Source organism: Hyperolius riggenbachi, chromosome 7, assembly GCF_040937935.1.
Source record: "Hyperolius riggenbachi isolate aHypRig1 chromosome 7, aHypRig1.pri, whole genome shotgun sequence".
NCBI lineage: Eukaryota > Metazoa > Chordata > Amphibia > Anura > Hyperoliidae > Hyperolius > Hyperolius riggenbachi.
The window spans coordinates 36,526,236-36,549,816 of record NC_090652.1 but is presented as its reverse complement, the minus strand read 5'-3'; the positions used below and the strand labels follow the sequence as shown (position 1 = coordinate 36,549,816).

General features: G+C 43.0%; 1 protein-coding gene across 1 annotated transcript in view; it reads left to right on the top strand.

Annotated features, from left to right (window-relative positions):
• LOC137524253 (nuclear factor 7, brain-like) overlaps positions 1-19,230 on the top strand; it is a 157,831-nt gene extending 138,601 nt beyond the window's left edge. The window contains exon 16 of the mRNA XM_068243901.1: positions 17,188-19,230. Within this exon, the coding sequence (XP_068100002.1) occupies positions 17,188-17,774 (587 nt within the window). The 3' untranslated portion in view covers positions 17,775-19,230. The remainder of the gene's footprint in view (positions 1-17,187) is intronic.
• Positions 19,231-23,581: the final 4,351 nt, after the last annotated feature.

Below are 23,581 nucleotides of genomic sequence, written 5' to 3'. Positions count from 1 at the left end.
TGGAAGACTGAATGACGTGGAAGACTATATTCACTTCTGAGACGTGCAAAAGTTTTAAGGTCCCCTGCCTCAAAAATTTGATTAATATATTTAATTCCATATTTAAGCCAAAATTGAACATTTTCAAATTTAAAAAGTTCTATCCCTGCGCCTCGCCCTCCTCAAAAGTGCCAGTTCATGTGTTCTACGTGCTGTAGCCCATTCATTATATGATTCATCACCAGGCGCTGTTTAGCCTCCAGAAGTTTAGATTAAGTAATATTATGTGAGGCCTGATCATTCTGTCTAAGGATTGATAATGAGGCCCTGAAGGCCCCACGTAGTACGGCTTTGCCTGCATCCCAGCATATCCCAAAATCTGTGGAGCCTATATTTTCTATCCAGAAGTGATCCATAGCCTCTATAGAAGGGTTTAGAACGGTTTGATCCTTCAGCCACCACGGACCCATTCTCCAGCAACCGTTTTGTTGTTAATTGAGCCAACGAATTTCACAAAACATGGGGGAATGGTCGGGTATACCATGGGGTAAGTATTTAATTTCCTCAATCAAAGGGAGTAAGTCATGAGTCCCCAGGCACATGTCTATGCGTGACTTTGATTTAAATTGGTCCGAGAAACAGGAGTAGTCTCTGCTGTCAGGAAAGTGCCATTGCCAAATGTCTATAAGTTCAAATCTGTCCAGCCATTCTATTAGATAAGGAAATGACCGAGTACTTTTGCTTAGTTTGTCTTTGATTGGGTCAATGACCGCATTAAAGTCCCCAGTGATAAGGACAGGGTTGTCCAGGCAGCTGTGAAGTATGATAGCAAGGGCTTCCAGTACTGAAACATTGAAGGGAGAAGGGACATACAATGAAACAATCGTAAGTGTCCTACCCTCAATATTAATAGTCACAATTGTGAAGCGGCCATTTGCATCCACCTGAACACCCTGCACCGTACCCGAAAATGATTTAGCAATCAACACCGCCGTACCTCTAGAGAAGGATGAAAAATGAGATATGTGGTAGCTGGACACCCAGGGTTTATTGAGAGACGGCACCCTCCCACCAGTAAGGTGAGTCTCTTGCAGACAGATAATATGGGGATTCAATTTTTTCAGATGGGCAAAAACCAGTCTACGTTTGATAGCATCGTTAAAGCCTCTGACATTCCATGAAATTATCCGAAGATTAGCCATTATCAAAACGTTGGAGAACGTTATTGACACCTGAATCTATAAAAAACAGCGGTAATAGGCTTAGTCGCGTCAGTCTGGGTCTACTGCACATGCGTGGGAGGTCCGTGCATGCACATAAGACCCAGACGGGACTCGACCGAGCATATTAAAGAGGCTAATCACGGCTGAACAGTTGACTGCGGTAGGCTTATGGGGCTGAAGAAAGCCCCGGGTAAGTATCAAATCTTTAGAGCTTAACGTCTCTGGTAAGCATACAGGAGGTAAAAAATACCGGAATGGAACAGGGTACGTGTTCATGTAATGGCGCAAATTTGGGTTTTTGACATGCATTCCTAATCTCCGTGCCTAAAATATATTATATACAAGATATCTCTAGACACCAAGTACTGGCACAACCAAAAAGTATCAGCGAAAAAGTTTGAAGAAAAAAAAATGTACATGGTCATGGAATGGGTTGGACCTTTGACTCATAAAGAATATTGCCAGCACATGCGCAGTTGGGGCCTGTTTATGTCACATGTATGCGCAATATGGCCTGATAAGACGCTGTGACCTTGCTCCGGACGACCTCCTTTGTGCACAAAACAATCACTTGAATAGTATTTCTAGGTCAAAAGTCCGACCCCAGGGGCTGGGGCCTAGTCCGGAATGAATAACAGCAGAACGGAGCACTACGGGGTGGAGGCGGTCTGCATGTGTGTGCTTTAAAGGTCATGTATGAAAACCTAGTTTTTTTACGTAGGGTGCTAAAAACATTTTTTTTAATGATGGAAATGCTAATAACTGTTTGTTTTATAAGCAGTTCTCATCCACTAATAATTATTATTATTTATTTATAAAGCGCCAACATATTCCATGGCGCTGTACAATGTAAGAAAACAAACAAGGGATACATAATTATACAGACAATGATATACATCAAATATGAGCACTGATACAAGATACAGCACTGCTGATTACAATTTGATTTATCATGATGACTAAAATGTATAAATGTCTAACAGAGTGCAAGCAATTAAATTAATAACATTCCATGACACAAAAGGGTGAGAGTCCTGCCCTTGCAAGCTTACAATCTAAATGGAGAGCTCTTAACGTGTACCTGTAGAGAAATAAGTGCCCCAAGTGTGTAGTCCCCTCAGTAGCAGGACTCTGGATAGTCCAGAGGCTTCCCCCATCGTCCTGCACCAGGCCTTTCCAGCGCTGTGTCCTCCTGAAAACCAGGGCTGTGGAGTCGGTACAAAAATCTTCAGACTCCGACTTCGACTCCTCAGGTTATGAAACCTCTGACTCCAGGTACCCAAAATGGCTCAGACTCCTCCACTCCTTAGTCTAATACTTACCAGGGCAGTGGATTTTGTACAAAAATCATCCGACTACCGACTCTGACTCCTCAGTTTATAAAATCACAGACTCCGGGTACCCATAATTGCTCAGACTCCAACTCCGACTCCACAGCCCTGCAAAACCCTCGACAAGCCCTGGCTGACGGCTCGCTCATGCACAGCAGCACAGTCCAGGTCTGGGTTGGCTTTTTCCACCAAAGCCTGAGCTGGTCCATGCCACTGCGCAGCTTCAGTGCAGAAGCGCACGTTCTCATATGGTTTTCTGGGCTTTGGGCGGCTGCAGACCAAGGGGCACCTGGATATGAAAGAGAGGTTATTACATATGAAAGAAGCTGGTGAAAGAGGGAAGGAAGGGCTGAAACCAACTAGAGCTAGTTTTTGAGCGATTCAAAACGCTAGATATTTCTCTAAACGTTTAGATAATGTTAACGCATGGGCCAAATTCCACTGGAGCGTTTGCGATTACCAAAATCGCTATCGCAGGACATGCAGCATTTTGGCGGCGTTAGCGTTTTTGCAATGTAAAGTATATAAACGCTGGCGTGATCGCTCATGAATTGCTGCACATAGCGATTTGTGTGCGACTTTAAATTACTGCAAACTGTAAAATAAATTATAATATATTGAAAGAACCAACCAGAATTAACCACTTAAAGTGAACCTCCGGACTAAAAATCGACTCAGCAGCACTGAAAAGGTTTGGTGTTTCTTTAACAGTTTCACAGCATCAGAAATTTGTTTCTCTTATACAAGCCTCATTTTTAGCTGCACAGAAGAAAACTTCCCGGGCTTTTTTCCCCTGATGCTGTGCAAAGCATGATGGGATTTCTGACGATGTTGTTCTCGTTCTGCTGTTTTTGTGAATTTTTTGTTTTGTTTTACATTTTGAATTTGCGTGTGCAGCTGGGAGGGATAATCAGGACACAGGACAGTTGGAACTGTGTCCCGTGCTCCTTGTCACCTCCTTTCAACCAAAAAGATGGCTGCCCCCATGAATCACAAACATTTGCTTGTTCTTATAAAACAGGGTGGGTAAGAGATTATATTACCTATTTATTTTAATTAACATAACTAATATAACTTAGTGACAGTATGTTTGTTTAGGCTGAAGTTCCCCTTTAAGCCTTAAGGGTTCTTTATTTTTTGCATCTGAGCAAGTTTCACCTCCCATTCATTTTCCAATAACTTTATCACTACTCATCACAATGAATTGGTCTATATCTTGTTTTTTCCGCCACCAATTAAAGGGAAGGTTCACGGTTCTAAAAAAAAAAAAAAACGGACTCACCTGGGGCTTCTTCCAGCTCCTGGCAGTCGATAGGTGCCCTCGGCGCAGCTCCTCTCCCTGCGGGCGTCCAGCGGTGAAGAAGCCGTCCTCGCCAAGTCGCTTCCGTGCACTCCACGGCGGGGGGTCACGTGGTGTAGAGACGTCATCGGGCCTGCGCAGTAGAGACCCGATGACGTCAAGTACATCAAGTGACCCGTGCCGTGGAACGCACATGACTCTGACCCGGAAGCCGACCTGGCGAGGTCGGCTTCTTCAGCGCTGGACGCCCGCAGGGAAAGGAGCTGCGCCGAGGGCACCGATCGACTGCCAGGAGCTGGAAGAAGCCCCAGGTGAGTGCAGGTTTTTTTTTTTTTTTTTTTTAGCAGCAACTGGATCTTCCCTTAAAGCTTTCTTTGGGTGATACATTTTGCTAAGAATTATTTTATTCTAAATCCATTTTAACAGGAATATTAAGAAAGTTTTTTGCCATTTATAGTTTGAAATTAATATATGCTACCGTAATTAAAACCCATGTATTTTATTTGCCCATTTGTCCCGCTTATTACACCATTTAAATAATGTCCCTATCACAATGTATGGCGCCAATATTTTATTTGGAAATAAAGGAGCATTTTTTCAATTTGCTTCCATCACTATTTACAAGCCCATAATTAAAAAAAATATATATTAATATACTCCTTTGATGTGCATATTTAAAAAGTTCAGACCCTTAACTATTTGTTTCTTTTGTTTTTTTTTTATTGTAATTTTTTTAGTAAAAAATTGTATGTGGGTCATTTTTGGTGTGGGAGGTAAACGGCTAATTATAAATGTAGAAAAATTTATTTATTAAAAAATAAATGTGGGTGTAGTTTTACTATTTGGCCCCAAGATGGCCACAGTAAAAAAAAGTCCTGGAAGCGTGATCGTACGCTTCCAGGAAAAAGAATAAAGACGGGGAACTTTTTGAAACTCAGAAAAACTGCAGCGTCTGATAAGACGCTGTCAGCTATTCTGCGGGGGGCTTTGATCAATGAAAGGGATCTATAATCCCTTTCATTGATCGCTGGGCTAACTGCCGGTGGCGGTGCGCGTAGCCCAACTGGACGAGAATGCTAATGGAATGGGAGGGGCTGCTGTACATGGATGCTACACATGGAAGAGGGGGCTTTACATGGATGATACACATGAAAGAGGGGGCTGCACATGGAATGGGAGGGGCTGCAGTACATGGATGATACACATGGAAGAGGGGGCTGCACAGGGAATAGGAGGGGTTGCTGTACATGGATAATACACATGGAAGAGGGTGCTGCACATGGTATGGGAGGGGTGCTGTACATGGATGATACACATGGAAGAGGAAGCTGCACAGGGAATGGGGGGGGGGGGGGGGGTGCTGTACATGGATGATACACATGGAAGAGGAGGCTGCACAGGGAATGGGAGGGGTTGCTGTACATGGATGATACACATGGAAGAGGAGGCTGCACAGGGAATGGGAGGGGTGCTGTACATGGATGATACACATGGAAGAGGGGGCTGCACATGGAATGGGAGGGGCTACAGTACATGGATGATACACATGGAAGAGGGGGGCTGCACAGGGAATGGGAGGGGATGCTGTACATGGATAATACACATGGAAGAGGGGGCTGCACATGGAATGGGAGAGGCTACAGTACATGGATGATACACATGGAAGAGGGGGCTGCACAGGGAATGGGAGGGGTTGCTGTACATGGATGATACACATGGAAGAGGGGGCTGTACATGGAATGGGAGGGGCTACAGTACATGGATGATACACATGGAAGAGGGGGCTGCACAGGGAATGGGAGGGGCTACAGTACATGGATGATACACATGGAAGAGGGGGCTGCACAGGGAATGGGAGGGGTGCTGTACATGGATGATACACATGGAAGAGGGGGCTGCACAGGGAATGGGAGGGGGGCTGCTGTACATGGATGATACACATGGAGGAGGGGGCTGCACATGGTATGGGAGGGGTGCTGTACATGGAAAATACACATGAAAGAGGGGGCTGCACATGGTATGGGAGAGGAGCTGCTGCACAAAAAAGGGAAGCCACAGCATACTGGGCCTAGGAGCACAAAAAGTATAAATCCAGCCTCTCACAGGTACACTTTAAAGAGGACCCATCAAGACTCCTAGCAGCATGTAATAAATTGGTCAGGATTTTATTATTATCCTGGTTTCAGTGACAGAAAGGCTTCATATATCTGTATATTGGCATGTGACCCCGCCCTCCCAGTGATGTTTAAGCTATGATGTCATACATCCTTGTCCCCCAGAGCATTCTGGCCCATTTGCAATTCACTTTTTCACCTGAGTTTTCACCTAGGAGATAATTTTTAATCTTCTATTTAAAATAACTTTTAAAACACTTTTCAACTAAAAAGTACCAAAAAGTAAATGAAAAAGTACTATCAAAATTATTTTGAACATTTTCTTGCTTTCTTGTGGCTTAAAGTGAACCAGAGACGAAGCATCCTTATGTATTTTACCATATATATCAGTGGGAACATTAGAGAAAACACCTACCCTGCTCTATGTTTCATTATTTACTGTTCAGATTGCTTCTTAGCAGCCCTGATAAAATCCCCGACTGAGCATTGTCTGGCTTCATTAGAATGACTCAGCTATAATGATTCCTGAGCAGAGCCACAAGGGGGCAGGCTTGGGCTTGAAAAAAACAGCACAGAAGACAGACCCAGCTATTAAGATTCCTGAACAAAGCCAGACTGAATACTCAGTCGGGGATTTTATCAGGGCTGATGAGAAGCAATCTGAACAGTAAATAATGAAACAGAGAGCAGGGTAGGTGTTTTCTCTAATGTTCCAATTGATATATATGGTAAAATGCATGAGGGTGCTTCGTCTCTGGTTCACTTTAAAATGCATTTTATCGACAAGTTTAAAAATATCACCCAGGAGAAACCAGTAAAGATGCTGGTGTCTCTCGGATTAGTTTAACTTGTAAATTAAAGTGAAGTAAAGTTTTACAATGGACAAACATGTTTACTGATTTATAAATGAATATTGTGAAAAAGAAATGTATTAATTCAAGAGACCCTGTAGTGATGTATAGTAGAATGCAGTAAATTATTCTGGATACCCCATTGGTATATGACTCCTGAAAGACTATCTAGAATTTATCCAGGTGCTTCAGATCTTTGTTGGAGGGGTTGTAACGAAAAGGGCACCTCAACACATTTTCAGGCACTGTCCTTTGATATCTCTTCTGGCAAGAAACCCAATCTCTAATAACATCCGTCACTGGTGCCCCAATTCCCCTGGATCTTTTAATTATGTTGCTAGGCAAAACCATATCAGGTGTTCCCTCACATAAAATGGGCCTTATCACTCACATTTTCACAGCCTCTAGACTCTGTATTGCTACGTCATGGAAAAATATTGCTCCCCCCACAATTTCTGAAGTTAAAACTAAAGTTAACTGGACTACTTTCCCCGAAAATAAGACAGTGTCTTATATTAATTTTTGCACCAAAAGATGTGCTGGGGCTTATTTTCAGGGTATGTCTTATATTTCTGTGAACACAAGTTCCTGTGCTGTGTGTCCTCCTGACATCCCCACTGTGACACTGACACCTTTTTCTCTGCTGGATCCACCTCTTGTGTGCCACTTTTTCCCCTTTGTACCTTTAGTATCCCCTGGTGCCCCTCTCTGAAACTGTGTCCTCCTCTATCCCGTCCACCTATGTCCCGTGTCTACTTGCCCGCAAGACTATGGGCTCCAGTAATAACACAAGTTTCCATATTGTTCCCCCTTAGTGCCGCTAGGACTTACTTTCAGGGTAGGGCTTATATTTTGAGTATGCTCAAAATTCCTGCTAGGGCTTACTTTCAGGGGATGTCTTAATTTCGGGGAAAGAGGGTAAAACTATGGAGCAGATGACAGCCTCTCTGAGGGACACTGAAACTAGATTCCACAAGATTTGGGACTCTTGGCCTTCGACCTCCTTTGACTATATGATCCCTCAATAGATTAACTGTACTCCTAAGGCTTATATGACTGCTTATGGTGATCCAGGGGAACATAGATACTTCTCTTTTACATCTCTACCCTCCCTATTCCCCTTCGCTCCCTTCCTATAACTCTCATATTAATCCTTCACCTCCCTCATTCAGGCCCTTTTCCCTACTATCTCATAGTCTCAACAAAAAATTGCTCTACAAGGTTTTAGGCCATCATGACTCACTCCTGTTGTAGTTCAGTTCATATTAAGACTGATCCTCCTACTCTCTACTTCTCTACTTCTTCTCTTCCTTTTTTTTTTCTTTTTTCTTCTATACGATTTTCCTTCATATTCTTCTCTTTCCTCTGCTCACCTCACTTACATGGACTTCTACTAAAGTCTTCCTATGGTCAGTACTCTCCTGGTCTCAACCCCTGAATAGAGTGAATTGATGTACAAGCCAAAAAAGAAGACTGGCTGAAGATTGTTTCTCCACTTTTCTTTTAAGGTATTACTGTTTCTACTGTACCTTACCCACTGCATTCACGATGTTACGCGGTATCTTGACTGTTTTGTACGCTTTCTCTTTATCTTTAATAAAAAATAGTGTTACCTAAACGAAAAAATTCAGGATACCCACATTTACATTAAATATCCTGGTGTCAGCATAAGAGACTCTTCCTATATCTATATATTTCTGTATATTGGTATGTAGCTCCGCCCTCCCAGTGATCTCACAGTCTAGGCTGTTTAGCTATGTGGAATTCTCCTCCCACAGCATTCTGGGAGACCAGGTATTTTTCGAATGGCTTTGGAACACTATGTATGTGTATATGTATGTATGTATGTGTATGTATATATATATATATATATATATATATATATATATATATATATATATACATACATTTAGCACAGTTGCACCTGACACCACTAAAGATGTCGCCTCCCGTGATACATTTTCAGAATGTAAAACAGGATGAGGAACGATTTTACATTGGGCATACACTGAATAATTATCAGATTACGATATAGCCTTTGGTAGACCGGCAATAGCTCGGCCAGCTGGGGCCCAAAGTCCAGCAGGAACTCCAGCTTTCTGAGGGCCATGTCCTCCTTTTACTTTTTTAAATAATTTATAAGTAATGTGAAAAATAAGCAATTTTATCAATTTTTTTATATTCAGTACAGTTCCTCTTTGACCTCTTGAGGACCGCAGTGTTAAACCCCCCTAGTGACCATGACATTTTTTGTCAATAAGGCCACTGCAGCTCTGAGGCCAAGCTGCAGGGCCGCACAGCATACAAGTGACCCCCCCCCCCCCCCCCTTTTCCCCCCACCAACAGAGCTTCTTGTTGGTGGGGTCTGATCATCCCCTCCAGTGTTTTTTTTTTTTGTTTTTTTTTAATAAATATTTATTATTTTTTTTAAATAAAAATGTGTATATATATATTTTTTTCTTTTTGAATACCCTGCCCACCCTACCCCCGCTGGCCAATCACTGTGATCGGCTGTAGTAGGCTTCAGCCTATGACAGCGGATCACCGCTGACACTCTGGAGGGGACAGCCGTGTCACATGGCTGTCCCCAGTACAGTGCTGCCTTAATCGCAACGCTGTACTGCCCTAATAAACGGCGATTTCACGATCGCCGCATGGAGACTGAAAGGGGGGCGGAGCTCCAACCCCAAGCAGGAGATGCGGGCGTGGAGCGGTCCTGAGGCTGCCGCGATGCTCACGCCAATTGGCGTGGAGCAGTCGGCAAGCAGTTCATGTTCAAGGTGTGGTATGGACTTAACATTTCAGATTTATGTCTCCCTGTCATAAACTTGTTTTATTCTGCATTACAGACGCTAAACATGTTTGGCTTTTTGGAAGCGCCTTGCTAGCGGAAGCTAAAGAACGTGCCTATCGGGCGCCTTATGGCCTTCACTTTGGGTTACAGGAGAAAAACATCACTGTTCATTGGAAGAGCTGGGAGGACAAGATGTGGGATCAGTTGCTTCCAGAACTGCAGAAGATGGAGCTCCATATGAAGCCTCCAGATGTCCTTATCATCCATCTCGGGGAAGATGAACTGGCATTCGAAAGCCGTCAGTCCCTGAGAATCACAGGCAATAAGATCAACTCTCTGTACAGTGACACAGTGGTTCTGTGGTCATGGATGCTGACCAGATGGTATTGGGACATGAGAAAAATTAGAAATGTGAGCAATAAAGCCAACAAGGTTTTTAAACAGTTTGGGAGCCAGTTTGACATAATTCCGCACCACCATGTGGTAGGCGAGTTGCAGCAACGTTGGAAAATCCTCAACCAACAAGTTTTTTCCCGAGACGATATGAAGCCTGTGGACGCCGAGCTGGACATGATCAATATGGACTTCAAAGCTGCCATAATGAGAGTATTGGCAATAATTTAGAAGGCTGTGGAGTCTTATGCTGGGCATACACGGATGCAATTCCGCGCGGGATCGAGCCTCTGGCTCGATGTCAGCGCGTCCCCGCATTCGCCCGGATCGATTTCCACTCATCCCCGCGGGCACTTCTTTATCTTCCGCTTGATTCTGTCCATTGTCCGCCCGCAGGGATCGAGCGGCGAATCGATCCGAGTGTTGATCGGACCTGTCGGAAATTATCAATCGAGCCATCAGCGGCTCGATTGATAAGGAAAAACTGTCTGTGTATGCCCAGCACCAGTGGTTGACCTATTGGCATGGTGGGCTTGAGTTAACCCTTGTACACCAGGTAAATATTCCACCCAACGGTTGTAACAACAAGAGTAGTGGGTTGGGACATGGAAACAAACACATGTGGAGAGAGCGACTCGGTGTGCAGTCTGTCGGCATGCTCTGAGCTAAGGCAGTATATTGCAGCAACAAGAAGACACAGTGAAAAGCTCGGCACTACTATTGTTGGTTTATTGCTGATGCACTTGCATTCAATTCTTTGTCAAAAAAAGTTAATCTTGTGTAAAAATTATGACATTCAAGATAATACTTATCGTGCATAATATGGAGGGGATGTGGGATGGGCCAGTGGGTGCAGTTGGTTGTATTTCTGGAGACAACAGCTGTGGTCCTACATGATACAGTGGGATGCAAAAGTTTGGGCAACCTTGTTAATTGTTATGATTTTCCTGTATAAATCGTTGGTCGTTACGATAAAAAATGTCAGTTAAATATATTACATAGGAGACACGCACAGTGATATTTGAGAAGTGAAATTAAGTTTATTGGATTTACAGAAAGTGTGCAGTAATTGTTTAAACAAAATTAGGCAGGTGCATACATTTAGGCACCACAAAAAAGAAATGAAATCAATATTTAGTAGATCCTCCTTTTGCAGAAATTACAGCCTCTAAACGCTTCCTGTAGGTTCCAATGAGAGTCGATTCTGGTTGAAGGTGTTTTAGACCATTCCTCTTTACAAAACATCTCTAGTTCATTCAGGTTTGATGGTTTCCGAGCATGGACAGCTCTCTTTGGATTTGTTGTCATAAGTAGGGATAAAGTTATTGTTGATTAAATAGGGACATGTCTAAAATGTCAAAACTACTCTAGTCCATGAGGGGAAACAAGTTCTGGATGCGAAGTCTAGAGGTAGGCAGTGGAGGTTAGTGGAGGTTGGGATTAGGGAAAGGGAAGAGACTGAAGTTTGCATGGCTGAATTTGGGGGGTCGGAAGAAACAGGAACTCTTATAAAGTGACACTGGACACAGAACAAATAATGAGAGAGGGGATTCCTGTAGTGCTGCCTGCAGCTACCAGTAGACCATGTGAAGGTGAAACCAGTGAAAGGCTGTAGAATCTCCTACCAGACAGCTTCTTCTTAACTTGTCCCGGGAACACTGTCTTCTTCTCTGACCTCATTTATCTGTTCAGATGCCCCCACCTGCCCCTCCCTGACACAAGCCCAGCTATAGGACATACTGTAGAAGTTCCCACATTTTACACACAGCCCCTCCTCTCTGCACTCTGCTGACTGTATGGAATGATTTGCCTCTGGTGATGCCACATTCATTAGAAACATTTATAATTGTTAGGAGAGGACATTACTCTCATCACATACAATCGTCGTTCCACAGTCCAGCTTCTATGTGACATTGTGTTCTTTGTGCCCCACCCATCACCATGTGTGGAATTGTGTGTAGTAATGTCACTATAAATCCTTCTCTGTATCTCTTTGGAACATCCCACACATTGTGTGATGCATGTCTGAGTTCCGGCCACCGCACTTCCTCAGCAAGACATCAGATGTGTACAGAAAACACATAGAAGATACAGAGAAGGGCACCAGGGAGGTACGTCTCATGCCTGTCTGAACATCAACTCCGTTCCCTCAGATAGAGATGGGTGGGGCTCCTCTGAAAGGATACTGATTTTTTATTTTTTTTTATTTTTTTTATAAAGATACTTTCTGTGATTTTTTCCCCCCTACTTTTGTGATTCTTTTAGTATTTTAGGTATAAACGCTGAATTGACTGTGGCGACATTGTTGATTTTAATAAAATGTATTTTCTTTTAACACCAAAGGGTTGCAATGTGTTTTTGTTACTTATGGCTCAGAATATGAACCAGTATTTTTTCCCATCACCTATAACTCATACAAGGCCTGGCTAAATGCCCAATTGGCTGATTAGTCTGCTTTCCATGCAGGTTTATCATCATAAATACAGAGTTTGGGTGCTGCTTATACAGGTATCTTCCAGGTCCCAGAAAAACCCTTAAAGGAACCCAGAGACGTTAAGTTCTAAAGATTTGATAGTTACCCGGGGCTTCCTCCAGCCCCATAAGCTTGTCCCTCGGCGTCTGCCGTTTAGCCGTGGAAATAGGCTTAGTCGCGTCAGTCCCGGTCTACTGCACATGCGTGGGAGGTCCGCGCATGCACAGAAGACCCAGACAGGACTCGACCGAGCATATTACAGGGGCTGATCGCGGCTGAACGGCAGACCGCGGGAGGCTTATGGGGCTGAAGGAAGCCCCGGGTAATTATCAAATCTTTAGAACTTAACGTCTCTGGTAATCATACAGGAGATTAAAAAAAAAAACGGAATGGAACAGGGTACGTGTTCATGTAATGGCGCAAATTTGGGTTTTTGACATGCAATCTTAATCTCACCGTGCATAAAATATATAGAAAAGATATCTCTAGACACCAAGTACTGGCGCAACCGAAAAGTATCAGCGAAAAAGTTTGTAGAGAAAAAATGTACATGGTCATGGAATGGGTTGGACCTTTGACTCATAAAGAGTATTGCCAGCGCATGCGTAGTTGGGGCCTGTTTATGTCACATGTATGCGCAATATGGTCTGATAAGACGCTGTGACCGTGCTCCAGACGGCCTCCTTTGTGCACAAAACAATCACTCGAATAGTATTTCTAGGTCAGGGGGCTGGGGCCTAGTCCGGAATGAATAACAGCAGAACAGAGCACTACAGTGTGGAGGCGGTCTGCATGTGTGTGCTTTAAAGGTCATGTATGAAAACCTAGTTTTTTTTTTACTTAGGGTGCTAAAAACATTTTTTTAATGATGGAAATGCTAATAACTTTGTTTTATAAGCAGTTCTCATCCACTAATGGAGAGCTCTTAAAGTGTACCTGTAGAGAAATAAGTGCCCCAAGTGTGTAGTCCCCTCAGTAGCAGGAAGCCTCTGGATAGTCCAGAGGCTTCCCCCATCGTCCTGCACTGGGCCTTTTCAGCGCTGTGTCCTCCTGAAAACCAAAGCTGTGGAGTCGGTACAAAATCTTAAGACTCCAACTCCGACTCCTCAGGTTATGAAACCTCCGAGTACCCAAAATGGCTCAGACTCCTCCACTCCTTAGTCTAATACTTACCAGGGCAGTGGATTTTGTACAAAAATCATCCGACTTCCGACTCCTCAGTTTATAAAATCACAGACTCCGACTCAGGGTACCCATAATTGCTCAGACTCCGACTCCTTGACTCCAACTCCGACTCCACAGCCCTGCAAAAATCCTCGACAAGCCCTGGCTGACGGCTCGCTCATGCACAGCAGCACAGTCCCGGTCTGGGTTGGCTTCTTCCACCAAAGCCTGAGCTGGTCCATGCCACTGCGCAGCTTCAGTGCAGAAGCGCACGTTCTCATATGGTTTTCTGGGCTTTGGGCGGCTGCAGACCAAGGGGCACCTGGATATAAAAGAGAGGTTATTACATATGAAAGAAGCGGGTGAAAAAGGGAAGTAAGGGCTGAAACCAACTAGAGCTAGTTTTTGAGCGTTTAGGGAGCGATTCAAAACGCTAGATATTTCTCTAAACGTTTAGCTAATGTTAAAGAGAATCTGTATTGTTAAAATTGCTCAAAAGTAAACATACCAGTGCGTTAGGGGACATCTCCTATTACCCTCTGTCACAATTTCGCCGCTCCTCGCCGCATTAAAAGTGGTTAAAAACAGTTTTAAAAAGTTTGTTTGTAAACAAACAAAATGGCCACCAAAACAGGAAGTAGGTTGATGTACAGTATGTCCACACATAGAAAATACATCCATACACAAGCAGGCTGTATACAGCATTCCTTTTGAATCTCAAGAGATCATTTGTGTGTTTCTTTCCCCCATGCGCTGAAGTTTCAGGCTGCTCTTTTCTTCCTGCAAACAGCTTTGCCCTTGTTTGTAATTCTTCAGTATGTGAAAGCCCAGCCAGCTCAGAGGACTATTTATCCAGCTTGTAAAAGATGAGAGAAGAGAGAAGCTGCTCTAATCTAAATAATACACAGGCAGTGTGCATAGAGGGGCCTGGAAGGGGAGTTCATAGCAGAACCACAACACTGAGGAACTTGGCAGCCTTCCAGACACAGGCCGACAAGTCTGACAGGGGAAAGATACATTGATTTATTACAGAGACTGTCATAGTAGAAAGTGCTGCAGTTAGCCAGAACACATTAGAATAGCTTTTGGAACATGTAGGATGATAAAAAACAGGATGCAATTTTTGTTACGGAGTCTCTTTAACGCATGGGCCAAATTCCACTAGAGCGATTGCGATTACCAAAATCACTATCGCAGGACATGCAGCATTTTGGCGGCGTTAGCGTTTCTGCAATGTAAAGTATATAAACGCTGGCGTGATCGCTCATGAATCGCTGCACATAGCGATTTGTGTGCGATTTTAAATTACTGCAAACTGTAAAATAAATTATAATAACTTGAAAGGACCAATCAGAATTAACCACTTAAGCCCGAAGGGTTGTTTATTTTTTGCATCTGAGCAACTTTTACCTCCCATTCATTTTCCAATAACTTTATCACTACTCATCACAATGAATTGGTCTATATCTTGTTTTTTCCGCCCAAAAAAGTGACATCACCAAAAATGCACCTCCCAGCCTTGCTTCCGCCCAGCGCATGCGTATACGGCCGTCCGGATGCGGAAAAAAGTACGCATTATATGCGGAAAATCATACCGGCGTCGAAATAATGCATGCGCATAGAATAATCCGTATACGTAAAACCGTACGCATCTAACGCGGAAAATCACACTCACATGCGGAAATACAGCCGCAAAAGTAGCTGTGGGTGAGATTTAGAAGTATAACAGCGGCAAAACACCTGAGGACCACCTAAGAGGTCATCACAAGATTCAAAAAAGTCACTCCAACCATGGGTGACATAGTGCTATAGCAAAAAAAGGTGTCCTCAGTGCAGTCAATGACCGCCTATACTTACGACCACAAAATGCAAAAGTGACAAAATACGACACATCGCTGTGCATTCAGCATGGCACCTGGGAGTTTTCCTAAGGAAAAAAAGAAGAAAATAAAAGTTAAAGACAATTAGAAAAATATCAAAGGAACACAGCCGTCCCAAAATCCTCACATAGGCCAACCAGTAAGAGAACAGCGAACAGAAACAAACCATCACAGAGACAACTCATACAGAAACTGAGGTCATATTCTCGGTTTAACCCACCTCGCCCCATAACATTAAGCTTTCGAACCCACCATGCTTCCCTACGTGCCAACTCAGCCTTCCTATTTAGTCTGCCCCGCCAGCCGTTAGGTACATTGTCAATAACCTGCACCTTCATCTGCGCTATACTATGTCGTGCTGTTGAAAAATGAGAAGACACAGCCTGTGTCATATCACGATTACGGATTGCTGATTTATGAGATGCCATTCTATCCTTTAGCTATGTTGCTAGGCAAAACCATATCTGGTGTTCCCTCACATAAAATGGGCCTTATCACTCACATTTTGACAGCCTCTAGACTCTGTATTGCTACGTCATGGAAAAATATTGCTCCCCCCACAATTTCTGAAGTTAAAACTAAAGTTAACTGGACTACTTTCCCCGAAAATAAGACAGTGTCTTATATTAATTTTTGCACCAAAAGATGTGCTGGGGCTTATTTTCAGGGGATGTCTTATATTTCTGTGAACACAAGTTCCTGTGCTGTGTGTCCTCCTGACATCCCCACTGTGACACTGACACCTTTTCCTCTGCGGGATCCACCTCTTGATGTGCCACTTTTTTCCCCTTTGTACCTTTAGTGTCCCCTGGTGTCCCTCTCTAAACCTGTGTCCTCCTCTATCCCCTGTCCTCCTGTGTCCCGTCTCTACTTGCCCGCAAGACTATGGGCTCCAGTAATAACACAAGTTTCCATATTGTTCCCCCTTAGTGCCGCTAGGACTTACTTTCAGGGTAGGGCTTATATTTTGAGTATGCTCAAAATTCCTACTAGGGCTTACTTTCAGGGGATGTCTTAATTTCGGGGAAAGAGGGTAAAACTAAAGACACAGCAGTTAGAGAGCTCCAACTTTCTGTGGGCCTTGTCCTCCTTTCATTTTTAATCTCCTTGGCGGTTATCCTGAGTCAGGTTCGGGGTGGAAAAAACAAGCCAGGAGCGATTATCCCAAGCCTGACTCGTGGTAGCCGCTGGGAGGTCTGTGCAGAGTGCTATGGGCAGCAGGCGTTTTAACTCACCTCCCCTGGGATCCAGACACCGGCAGCCATTCTCCTTCCTGTCCTCAGAGGCTCTGCATCCCTCGGGTGAGATCGCCATGATGACAGATGGCGACCTCACTACAGAGATACAGCTCCACCCGGAGGACGGAGGGAGAACTGCAGCACTGGCTCCCAGGGAGATGAGAAAGTGCTAGGGCTGCTGCAGGCTCTTTAGCAGCATGATTTTTTTTCCCGGTATTATGGTCTAAAAGCCGGCAAAACCATTTCACCGCTTTTAGACCCTAAAATCTGGAAATAATCATGCCACCAGGGGGGTTAAATAATTTATAAGAAATGTAAAAAAATAAGCAATTTTATCAATCAGGTTAATGTCAGCACAGTTCCTCTTTAATGTTCAAGGTGTGGTATGGACTTGACGTTTCAGATTTATGTCACCCTATCATAAACTTGTTTTATTCTGCATTACAGACGCTAAACACGTTTGGCTTTTTGGAAACGCCTTGCTAGCACAAGCTAAAGAACGCGCCTATCGGGCGCCTTATGGCCTTCACTTGGAGTTACAGCAGAAAAACATCACTGTTCATTGGAAGTGCAGGGTGGACATGATGTGGCATCACTTAGTTCCAGACCTGAAGAACATGGCGCGCCAGATGAAGCCTCCAGATGTCCTCATCATCCATATCGGGGAAGATGAATTGGAATGGCGAGGTCGTGAATACCTGAAAAGAATAGCCGTTAGTACCCTGCGTGAGGTCAGCTCTCTATACAGTGACACCGCAGTCTTTTGGTCATGGATGCTCCCCAGATGGGATTGGGGCAACAAAAAACTTAGAAATCTGAGCCAGAAAGTCAACAATTCTGTTACCCAGAATGGCACATCAGGCCGGTTTCGCGTGATTCCCCACACCCGCGTGGAAGGCATGATGTATCACCGTTGGAAAATGCTAAAGCAACAAGGTTTGGGGCCAGGGACCAACGGGCCTGTGGATGCCGAGCTAGACATAATCAATATGGACTTCAATGCTGCCATATTGAAAGTATTGCCAATTATTTAGATGGCTATGGAGTCTTAGTGGTTGACCTGTTGGCATCTTGGGTTTGAGTTAACCCTTGTACACCAGGTAAACATTCCACCAAACAGTTGTTTGGATTTCGGGGGACAACAGCCGTGGTCCTCCGTCTTCTCTGCAGGTCAAGAACTTACACCAGATGGGCTAAAAATGTTTCCTCCACTCTTATTACGCATGGTTGCTCATTACTTGCTGAGAAGGGAGAATTAGACAGGCTGTTCTCTATAAACACACACAGGGTGGATTTCTCTGTGTCTCCTATATTCAGGTCTGCTTTAAAGAGACACTGAAGCGAAAAAAATATATGATATAATGAATTGGTTGTGTACTATGAATAATTACTAGAAGATTAGCAGCAAAGAAAATATTCTCATACTTTTATTTTCAGGTATATAGTGTTTTTTCTAACATTGCCTCATTCTCTAATATGTGCAGATTACACAACACTCAGCATTCAAAATGATTCTTTTAGAGCAGTCTGTGAAGTAATGACCTCTCCTCTGGCAGAGAAAAAGTAAATAGTTAAAGAACAGTTGAGATAATAAAAGTCAGAAAACAGACTTTGAAAGTGGTAGAGATTAATGGCTTGTTTGCATAGAGATAACAACTGGAGCAGTCTGTGAAGTAATGACTTCTCCTCTAGCAGATAAAAAGAAAACAGTTTACTTACAGTTGAGATAATAAAAGTCAGATAACAGCCCTCTCCATGACTAAAGATGCCCATACACTCGTCAGATTGGCAGCAGACAGATAAGAAATGCATCTGATGATCTATCTGATGCGTTTTTAGAACATTTTTTACCAGGATAGAATTCCAACAGATTTCAGTTTGAAATCTGTTGAAATTCGATCTGATGGCATTTTTTTGCCATCAGATTTCCATTAAGGCCAATGCAAACTGATAAGCAATCTCATCAGATCGACCTAAATTTTCCACCCTGCTAGTTCGATGGAAATCCATCGAAATCGATCGAAATCGGCCGTCGATCGGTCGATCGGCCAACCGATTTGCGATCGATCGATCGATCGATCGACCGCGATCGATCGATCGGCCAGAAAATCGGCTGAGTGTATGGGCTGCTTAACTTAGTCGTAGAGATTAATGGCTTGTTTGCATAGAGATAACAACTGGAGTTTCTTAACTCTTCCTGTACTGGAAACAATTAGACTGATGTATCTGATCTTAATGTTTTATTTCTTAGCTGTACTACACATACAAATCATAATATCATAATTTTTTTTTCGCTTCAGTGTCTCTTTAAAGGACAACTGAAGTGAGGCGAATATGGAGGCTGCCATATTTATTTCCTTTTAAACCATACTAGTTCCCTGGCTGCCCTGCTGGTCTGTTTAGCTGCAGTAGTGTCTGAATTACACCAGAAACAAGCATGCAGCTAATCTTGTCAGATTTGACAATAATGGCAGACACATCTGATCTACTACATGCTTGTTCAGGGTCTATAGGTCCGTACACACGCCGGACTGGAGGCAACGACAGGTCCGTCGTCACCTCCTGCTGGGTGGGCGTTCCAGCGACAGTCCGGCGTGTGTACAGTCTGTCGGCGGACTGATACGGCTGTTTCTGAGCGATCCGCTGGGCGGATTGCTCAGAAACAGCCGTATCAGTCTGCAGACAGACTGTACACACGCCGGACTGTCGCTGGAACGCCCACCCAGCGGTAGGTGACGACGGACCCGTCGTTGCCTCCAGTCTGGCGTGTGTACGGACCTTATGGCTAAAGGTATTAGAGACAGAGAACCAACAGGATAGCCAGGAAACTGGTATTGCTTAAAAGGAAATAAATATGGCAGCCTCCATATCCCTCTCACTTCAGTTGTCCTTTAAAGGGAACCTAAACTGAGAAGGATATGGCTTTTTCCTTTTAAAATAATACCAGTTGCCTGACTCTCCCGCTGATCCCGTGTCTCTAATACTTTTAGCCACAGCCCCTCAACAAGCATGCAGATCAGGTGCTCTGACTGACGTCAGACTGGATTAGCTGCATGCTTGTTTCAGGTGTGAGATCTAGATACTACTGCAGCAAATAGATCAGCAGGACTGCCAGGCAACTGGTATTGTTTAAAAGGAAACATCCATATCCCTCTCAGTTTAGGTTCCCTTTAAGTATTGATTCATAAATTGTCCCCACCACTTTCTCTTTCACTAAGCGGCTCCCATTGGTCAGCTGTTGCCCTCCATGAGGATATTAGTAGTAGGTTTACTGGGCACCATTTTCCAATACCTTTATGTGTCAAGATAACCCCTCTAATTAATCTGTTATATCCATATTCACTTGGAGAGAAAGGATCAGCCAATGGAGTATAGAGAGGGTTTAATATTTTGATTTCTGATATTTTTTGAAAGACAATGAAGAAAAATGTTATGCCCAGTCCAGTGGCATAAACGTAATTAACCATTTATGCCACCTGGTCGTGATTGTCATGTCCAGGTGGCTGCTGTAGTGCTACTGCTCGCTCCCGCGTGCGAACGTTGTCTCCCGTTAGCCCAGAGATCAATGAATGGGAACATAGTTCCCATTCATTGATCTAAGTCTCCAGTAGAAAGACCGACAGCTGTCTTTCTGAAAAAAGTTTCCCGTCCTCCTTATGCTTCCTGGAAGCGAGAGAGTTAGCTTCCAGGATTAAAAAAATTTTTTTGACTGTGGCCATCTTGTGGCCAAATAGTAAAACTACATCTACATACATTTTTCAATTAAATAAACACACATTACTACATTTAAAATTAACGGTTTACCTCCCACACCAAAAATTACACAAATAAAATTTTTAATTAAAAAAAAAATTACAATTAAAAAAAAAACTTAAATAGTTACCTAAGGGTCTGAACTTTTTTAATATGCACGTGAAGAGGGTAGATTACGAACATTTTTTTTAATTATAAGCTTGTAAATCGTGATGGACGCAAAATTGAAAAAATACACCTTTATTTCCAAATAAAATATTGGCACCATACATTGTGATAGGGACATAATTTAAACGGTGTCATAACCGGGAAAATGGGCAAATAAAATACATGGGTTTTAACTATGGTAGCATGGATTATTTTAAAGCTATAATGGCCGAAAAACTGAGAAGTAATGATTTTTTTCCATTTTTTTTTTCTTAATATTCCTGTTAAAATGCATTTAGAAAAAAATAATTCTTAGCAAAATGTACCACCCAAAGAAAGCCTAATTGGTGGCAGTCCCATTCATTAATCTCTCCACTAATGAGCGACGACGGGAGCATGCGCCGCGGCCGCCTGCCGCTGAAGACTTATACTCACGGCCCTGGTACTTCAAGTGAAGTTTAGCCAGGTCGTGAATATACTACACAAGCTGCAGTAAGTAGTTAATGTTAAGGCTGCTTTCACAGTGGGACGTTACAGGCGCACGTTAGAGCAGCCTGTAACGCAGCCCAACTCACAGTAATGAATAAACTAATGGGCTGTTCACAGTGCCCACGTTGCGTTACAGTGTACCGCTGGACTTTTAAGAAAAAATAGAAAAAAAAAATCATTATTTCTCAGTCTTCGGCCATTATAGCTTTAAAATAATTCATGCTACCATAATTAAAACCCATGTATTTTATTTGCCCATTTGTCCCGGTTATTACACCGTTTAAATTATGTCCCTATCACAATGTTTGGCGCCAATATTTTATTTGGAAATAAAGGTGCATTTTTTTTCCAGTTTTGCGTCCATCTCTAATTACAAGCCCATAGTTTATAAAGTAACAGTGTTGTACTCTTTTGACATATATATTTAACCACTTCACCACTGAGGGGTTTTACCCCCTGAGCACCAGAGCAATTTTCACCTTTCAGCGCTCCTTCCATTCATTCGTCTATAACTTTATTATTACTTATCGCAATGAAATGAACTATATCTTGTTTTTTTCGCCACCAATTAGGCTTTCTTTAGGTGGGACATTATGCCAAGAATTATTTTTTTCTAAATGTGTTTTAATGGGAAAATAGGAAAAATGTGGGGGAAAAAATAATTATTTTTCAGTTTTCGGCCATTATAGTTTTTAAATAATGCATGCTACTGTAATTAAAACCCATGAAACGTATTTGCCCTTTTGTCCCGGTTATAAAACCATTTAAATTATGTCCCTATCACAATGTTTGGCGCCAATATTTTATTTGGAAATAAAGGTGCATTTTTTTCAGTTTTGCGTCCATCCCTAATTACAAGCCCATAGTTTATAAAGTAACAGTGTTATACCCTCTTGACATAAATATTTAAAAAGTTCAGTCCCTAAGGTAACTATTTATGTATTTTTTTTAATTGTAAATTTTTTAATTTTTTTTTAATTACAAAAAAAAAAAAAATGGGGAGTGTGGGAGGTAATGAGTTAATTTTATGTGTAAAAGTCATTTATTTGTATGTGAAAAATGTGTAGGGTGTAGTTTACTATTTGGCCACAAGATGGCCACAGTAACTTTTTGTTTTAATGCGACCTCCAAGCTTCCTTCCGGAAGCTTGGAGGAAGAATAAGGAGGCTGGACACGTGAGTTTTTTCTCACAATGATCGCGCTGCCCATAGGAGAGCAGCTGATCATTGCGGGGCTTAGATCAACGAACGGGAATGGATTTTCCCGTTCATTGATCTCCGGGCGAGCGGGCGGCGGCGTGTTTACTAGCGGCGGGCGGCGTGTTTACGAGCGGGAGCGCGGGCAGCGTCGGGAACGCGGAAAGTACGTGTTTCTCCGTCCCTGGTTTTTAAAGGATGGAAAAAGGGGCGGAGAAATACGTACGCGCGGGGGTAAAGTGGTTAAAGAGTTCAGTCCCTAAGGTAACTTTTTTTTTATTGTAATTTTTTTTCTTTTTATTACAAAAAATAAATAAATTGGGGAGTGTGGGAGGTAATGAGTTTAATTTATTGTGTAAAAGTATGTATTTGTATATAAAAAATGTTTTGGATGTAGATTCGGAGAGAAAAAAAGCACAGTACCTGGCACCAAAATGCAGCAGGGCAGACACACCGGGCATAGAACCAAGGAGCGTGCACATCCACGAATTAGTTGTATCCACTCTGCCTCTGTGTTACACTCTGCCTCTGAAGAAGCTGGTTTAAACCAGCGAAACAGCTGTCAGGCTCTTTCCACCCCCACTGCTGTGTACCTGCTACTTTCCCCACTGGAATAAAGGAATTTTAAGAAGCGGTGCCCCTTCTTTTGCCTTCAATCTTATTGTTTTGGATGTAGTTTTACTATTTGGCCACAAGATGGCTGCAGTCATTTTTTTTTTGTTCATGCGACCTGTAAGAGTAGGAAGTACGCTTATAGGAAGTGCAATGAGGCTGGGAAACTTTTTTTTTTTCTCACAATGATCGCGCTGCTTCTCATAGAAGCAGCCGATCATTGCTGGGGGGCAGAGATCAATGAACGGGAACGGTTTTTCGAGAAGTGCGTATATCTACGCTCCTGGTGGGGAAAGGGTGTTAAAAGGAGCGTAGATATACGCACGCGTGGTGTTAAAAGTGAAACATCCATATCCCTCTCAGTTAAGGTTCCCTTTAACTTGTCCTGGGAACACAGACTTCTTCTCTGACCTCATTTATCTGTTTAGACACTCCCACCTGCCCCTCCCAGACACAAGGCGAGCTATAGAATAGATAGATGATAGAAGGTCTCACATTTTACACACAGCCCCTCCTTTCTGCACACTGCTGACTGTATGGAATGATTTGCCTCTGGTGATGCCACATTCATTAGAAACATTTATAATTGTTAGGAGAGAACATTATTTTCATTATTAGTAACTCGCTTGAAGAACCGCTCAGCT